At 44.5% G+C, this 6,415-nt stretch overlaps 1 protein-coding gene across 6 annotated transcripts in view; it reads right to left on the bottom strand.

Annotated features, from left to right (window-relative positions):
• The window catches only part of map4k4 (mitogen-activated protein kinase kinase kinase kinase 4), a 109,553-nt gene extending 103,380 nt beyond the window's left edge, over nt 1-6,173 (bottom strand). For all 6 annotated transcript variants that reach the window (XM_069662856.1, XM_069662853.1, XM_069662855.1 and 3 more), the window contains exons 1-2: nt 5,943-6,173; nt 5,611-5,676 (exon numbers count right to left, since the gene is read on the bottom strand). In XM_069662856.1, the coding sequence (XP_069518957.1) occupies nt 5,611-5,676; nt 5,943-5,999 (123 nt within the window). In that variant the 5' untranslated portion in view covers nt 6,000-6,173. The remainder of the gene's footprint in view (nt 1-5,610; nt 5,677-5,942) is intronic.
• Nucleotides 6,174-6,415: the final 242 nt, after the last annotated feature.

A 6,415-nucleotide genomic window follows, 5' to 3' on the forward strand; every position in this document is an offset into this window, starting at 1 on the left:
TGACTAACTGATGTTAATTCAAACTGTTAAAAACATCCACACAAATTATCCGAACAATAAACGTATCAGTATGACACATCACAGCGCTCAGCGGGGAGTTTCATGCTGTCATTTTTCACACTTTTAATGTGGAAACATGAAAGAGCGACAGGAACAGCGCTGTGGTTTCTAATCTGCTTTCTAATCACAGAGAAGCCACTGACTTCTCCCCCCAGCTCTCATGACTTCCGCCGTTTCACTTCTTCCTCACAAACATCCTCCACGCACACACACGGGGAACCAACTACAGCGCTGCTTTATGTTACGATAGAAGATGAAAAGTTTGATTTGTTCGCTCGTATCGGACGTTTTATAAACCGTGTCTGTGTGGCGGAGACGATCACAGCTGTGGTTTGAAGACAGAAGCTCTGTGAGACTAAAATGGGTTAAACCATTCCTCAGAGAGGGGGGATTCCCCGCCCCACATGCTCAGTGTGGTCTTACCCCAGGGTTTTTAAAATTCACTCTGCCTCTTTGTGCAGCTCTGATTGAATTTCTCCTCCAACTCCCACTGTTTAATGGAAACTGTGACCTTTGACCTTTTAACACACAGTTGCTGTTGATGCAATTTAGTTAATTCTACTATTAGGATTGTTTGCAATTATGTTTTTTTCTCTCACACTGATTGATGTGTTCTTGACGGACATTTTCAATTTACTGCCTTGATTTTTTCCCCTCTAACTCACGCTTTGCTGTGAAACCAAACATCGTTTTCTCCGATTTAACTAACTTTTACATTCTGCCAATTAGTTTTTGAAGTATACATATAATTAGAATATGTTCTGACTGTCCCCTGATTAATTTTCTAGAAATATCTGGCACCATCTTTGAAAAAGTTTAAGTCTAAACTCTATGAAAAGAAAACTCTGTAGGAGAGGGAGCAGGGGTTTAGTCTTGTTTGTAGTCCGAGTAGTATCAACCACTCGTGTTGGATCGTATGCAGGTGAATGCAATTCAGTGCATCGATCTAAACCATAACCAGTTAGTTTAAAAAAATCAACGGGTTTGGGGGTAAACGATTGTGCAAAAACAACAAACAAACAGTTTGCTGTTAGCAGTGAGTGTAAGGTTAGTGAAAGCTACCAAACATGTCAACAATCAGAGTTTTTCTAGCAGTATCATGAACATTTTTTAATGCATTAGTATCAGATTGTTGCTAATGCTCAAGTCTAGGTATCAGTAAGGAAGATCGGAACATCTCTACCAGGAACCCATCGGCTATCATTGGTTTTATTAATCTCTATAAACAAATACAGTATCTGCACATCCATCAATGCCCATCACAGTCACCAGATCTCAGTCCAATAGAGCACCTGTGGGATGTGGTGGAACGGGAGATTTGCATCATGGATGTGCAGCCGACAAATCTGCAGCAAATGCGTGATGCTGTCACGTCAACATGGACCAAAATCTCTGAGGAATGTTTCCAGCAGCTTGTTGAACCGACGCCACCAAGAATTAAGGCAGTTCTGAAGGCCAAAGGGGGTCCTGCCCGGTGCACACAAAGTGTACCTAATAAACAAGATAACAGCTCGGTCATAGATGTTGTCTCTCAACTCAAACTCCACTCGTGTGTCTGAAGTTACTAGTCGGATTGTAAACAATGACCAGAACATGGAAGAGGAAGTTTTGGCCCAGGTATCCCATGTAATTATCGGGATATCTTCTGGCTACACTGGAAGCCCTGAAATCTTTGCCTGCAGACCCAGAGGCTTAATCCTCATCCGCCGAGAGCAAACTGGTTCTAAAATTGGAAGTAAAAGATACTGACAGATGTTTTCACTTGTTAGTAAAAATTCTGAACTCATGCATGGACTGAGTTTTAAGATGGATCACTTTTTTGATTAAAGGGTGAGTTCCTTTTCTCCCCCCGCCTCCCTCTACTTTATTTTTCCATCCGACAGCTGTTGTCGACTCACAGCTGCAACGAGCCTCAGTCAGCCGCTCTGCAGCTATTCGCCAGCCTGGGAAACCCAACCAATCGCCAAGTGTTGAGGATCAAGTGCACATGTGCAGACCCATACACACACACACAAACACTCTCTCTCTCACACACACACAGAAGATTTTGGGTCAGATGTTTGCGAGGCAGGCAGCGCAGACAGAAACGGAGCTCAGTTCATCCTCGCATGGCACACGTGGTTATGATTCATCGAATCCTGAGGAACTAAACTCAAAATGTCAAGGTTAATTTGTGTTCCAGAGCATCTGAGCGTTTCCACAACCACTTGTCCCCGGCTTTAATGAAACGTTTACAGCAGCCGCCATTCTCCCCTGAGCCACAAAAGGGCACAAATAAAACACAACATAAACAAAGCGAAGCAAATCAAGATGTGAACTCAGTCCCATTGTCTCTCCCGGCACAGAAACATGAGACTAAATGCAACCCTACCGCGGCCACTGTGCTCAAGTACGGGGAGACGTTTTATTGTTCACACTGTGAGGTAACATCAGAGCAGGCGCTCTTTAAAGCTCGCCTCGGGCCCGTCCTCTTCGTCCACGACCAGAATATCTGATTCAAAGTGACACTGGTCTCAGCAGAGGGACGGTTGGATGCTGCTGGTCTCTTGTGTAATACTCAGAGGCAGAACTGGAGATACAGTAGACCTTGAGATAGTCCAGTGGACACCGACGCCACACTGTACATGAGTAAATTAACCCTGCGAGGCCCGCTGTGAGAGGCAACTCAAACTGTTTACGTGCCTGCTCAAACTCCTGGATATTCTTCTGCTGAGTATCTCTAGTTGTCATGTGACAGGAAGTCGACTGGCTCTAATGTGTGCAGCAGCTCACATGTAGCAACCTGGTTTTAATGCAGCGATTCAGGTGTTGTTTACCATGAGCAATAAACTGAAGCAGTTTATCTCAAACAGGAAGTAGAATAAAGCTTGCAGGACACTCTCTGCATTCAATCTGCACGTGTCTGCAGCGTCCACGTGGACACTAGTGGACTCACGCAGCCCAAAAATGACGACTCTGTGACCGCACGTGTGAAGAAGTCTTGATGCAGAGAAACCGGGTTTAGATTAAAGAGAACCATGTCACTATCTGCTTCCAGTTCTGACTCTATCAGGGCTTTAAAGGATGACATGTCAGTGTCATTATAAATCAACCACAAACAAAGTGGACAAACACAGTAATATTTCAAGAGTGTGGCGTGAGCTGTGGAGGAAGTCTTTCCAAAACATTCACCTCAGTCATCAGGAAGCGGTTCCATTCTGCAGCCTTCGAACTCAAAGCAAAATCACTGTTCAATGTAAAGTTTGTCTTAAGTTTGTGGCATCAAAATGCAAAAACACAAATGTCTTATTCTAGCATTTCAGTGCACGAGACATCTGCAGCATGAAAACACCTGCTACAAAGCAGCTAACATCAGCCACATCCAACAGCATTATGATACCTTCAAGAACACGTCAGAAGACATTTGAGTATGTCAAACAATAAGGCCTTAAGCACAGAAGCTGCAGTATTAGTAATAAGAAAGCAAAAGGAGGGAGAGGGATTGTGCAGATCTTGCAGCTCTCCTCCTCCACAACGTCGACTCGTCTCCAGGTGTGTTTTCTCACCCTGAGGTGACACAATCACCTCCAGATGTCCTACACCAATGCAGCCCTCAGCGTCACAGGGAATATTTAGCTGCTCGCATCGACTTCCAAACAGCACAGCTGGTAATCTCATTTTAGAGGGAGTCAATAAGAGTGTCAATAATTTAAGGTAATTAAGTTATAGTTAAATGCTTATTTAGTGAATGCAGTCTGTTTTTTACTCTCACATGATCGACTATATCATACAAACAGTGCTCGATGCTAGAAAAGACAAATATTCAATGCAAAGAAAGTGATGTTTATTTTCCTGCCACAAACAAATGAGAGTCAATCACCTGTTTGACTTGCAGGTTGTTGCAGGCAAATGTCTGCATGTATGGTTGAATGGTGTGAATACTCACTGGTTATAACCTATTCAACATACGAACAAGGCCGCCATTTTCCTATGATGTCACTCTCTGGGTTTGCACAAAACCCACTTTTATGCTAATGCTAGACAGCTAGCGTTAGCATCTCCCACATCCAAGCTAATACTTGATAATGTTGCACAATATGTTGAAAAATTATTTAACTACTTCTTACACTGTTTCCTTATTTAAATGATATTCTCACGCAAGGCCATGATGGTATGTCAGAGTTAATTTACGCCTTTCCTGTCGTATCGGTAGTGTTAGCTAGGAAGTAGCTATATGCTAACGTTAGCTGTTGATTAGCTGTCGCAAATAGGTTGTTTTCTTTTAAATATGGATGAATTAGCCTCCAGATTTTAACTATACATCGTCTTTTCAGATGCTAATCAGTCAGAAAGTGGTTACAGGATAACCTTATGTCAGACACTTGAGCGCCCCGTCCTGAGTGTGATGTCATAGGAAAATGGCTGCTGTGTGAATGAGGTAAATTGCCGTCTTCTGTCTCACACGACATTAATCGGCCGTAATTCTAAACAAACCGTTTCCCTGCAGCCGACACACTTGCTTACACAAATGCCAAAGCTTTGATGCAGTGCAGAAACACAGAGGACTGGTTTTGATCAGCCACTTTCAACAACAAAATGCACATCACACACTTCACAACCAATACATGTCGGATTGTATGCCTTAGAACTAATCTAGGTCACTCTACGTGGACAGCATTTAATGCTTAGCAAGCCATCATAATTTGAAGCCAAGTCGGGTACCAAAATTTCTCTGACTTTCCGGGTTGTTGTTGCAACTCGAGGGGGCGTTCAAGAGCAATTTTATGTGATTCTCTCAACAACATGTAGATGCAGAGACGTCCATGTTAACAATTAGGTAGATGATCCATCAGCTCCTCTTTCCTCTGCTCTTATTTCTACCAGGCAACAGCAGGAGGATGTCGCTGCTCATCTCTGATGGGGGCAATGGAGCTGGAAATCTGGGCTGCACGAGCACCAGATCTCCATCATATGCCTTATTCGCTGCGTGCGTGCGTGTGCGCGCGCGTGTGTGTGTGTAAGAAAGAGGGATGGGATGCAAAGGCCTATCCCTATTAATGCAGCACAGAGCCACTCCAGCAAAAGGCCTGCTGGGCAATGGTGTGCACAAATGCGCAATGAAACACCGCCCACCCAATGGCGCACAAGTCGGTCAGCGTGGAAAAGGCTGTCATGATGCACGGATGGGGCTGGCCCGATATCAGTGCAATGCACAGCGTGCAGTATGCAGGGAATAGTTGACAGGGGTGTGGATGAAGAGAGGAGATGAGGGAGGAGGGACCAAAAATAGGTGTTGCTACAGGGAGGATGGATGTTTGCAGCGCTGAAATAAAACATAATGAATGGATGTGAAGCGGCGAGAGGCCAAAGAGATAATCCAGTCCAGACCGCACCGGTCCCCAGTGAAGCAGGGGAGGGGACATGTTAGAATAAACGTGTTCCTGAGACCGTGAGAGGGGAAGAAATACATAAATGCATGTTTGTGCTCCAGTTTCCGCCCGTTTGTTCTCTCGGATGAGGCTTTAACGCACACACACAAACACACACACATAAACGGAGGTTTAAACCAACCTTGTAGACTTGTCCATAGGTGCCATTTCCGACCACTTCCACTAACTCGAAAATCCCAGCCGGATCCTGTGTTTAAAAAGCATACAAAACAAACACATATTAAACAAACTAGATAAATCAATTCCCTATAATATTAAAATCGGGTTCGCTCGATGTAAGAGCCGGCTGCGCCCGTTTTACTGGCCTCTCCATGCCAGCGAATATATAAGACAAAGAACAGCAACTGCAGGGCTGTGTCAACAACTGTACAGCTTGCAGCATGAATGTGTGTTTATTTCTGATTATGAAAAAATAAAAATGACTCTGAAAATGTCTGTTTCTCACGCACTCACCCTCAGGGATGCCAGGTCTATATCCACCAGACTCTTGGCCGGTGAGTCGTTCGCCATTTTCGTAAAAAAACGGTGCTAAATAAGAAGAAAAACGGCGTTTTTTAAGTCTCCTTCAGGGGGACGGTGTGTGTCTCATCCTCGGGTGGTTGTATATTTAATCCCGTTGGTGATATTTGCTCTCCAAGGCGCGTTTTTCCCCTCTTTGTAATCCCAGGCAGAAGCTCCGCTACTGCTGCTACATACCGACCAACTGCCAGAGCTGAGCCTCAGCCTGCTCTTTAGTGGTGTGACGTTCGCGGACGATCCGATTCTTTTGAACGGCTCTTTGGTGCGAACGAACCGAGTCGAAGGTGAGAGCCGTTCTTTCTGTAGTTGTGCCCAAATTTCACTGCCCGCAACTAGATCCACTCCCCTTTATGCCAAATGACCACAGGCAGCTTTTTATAACTGCAACTCAGCTATACGAGGTCACT

This window comes from Semicossyphus pulcher, unplaced genomic scaffold, assembly GCF_022749685.1.
Source record: "Semicossyphus pulcher isolate SPU_LCO1_2020_fin unplaced genomic scaffold, fSemPul1.0.p SCAF_15, whole genome shotgun sequence".
NCBI classification, from domain to species: domain Eukaryota; kingdom Metazoa; phylum Chordata; class Actinopteri; order Labriformes; family Labridae; genus Semicossyphus; species Semicossyphus pulcher.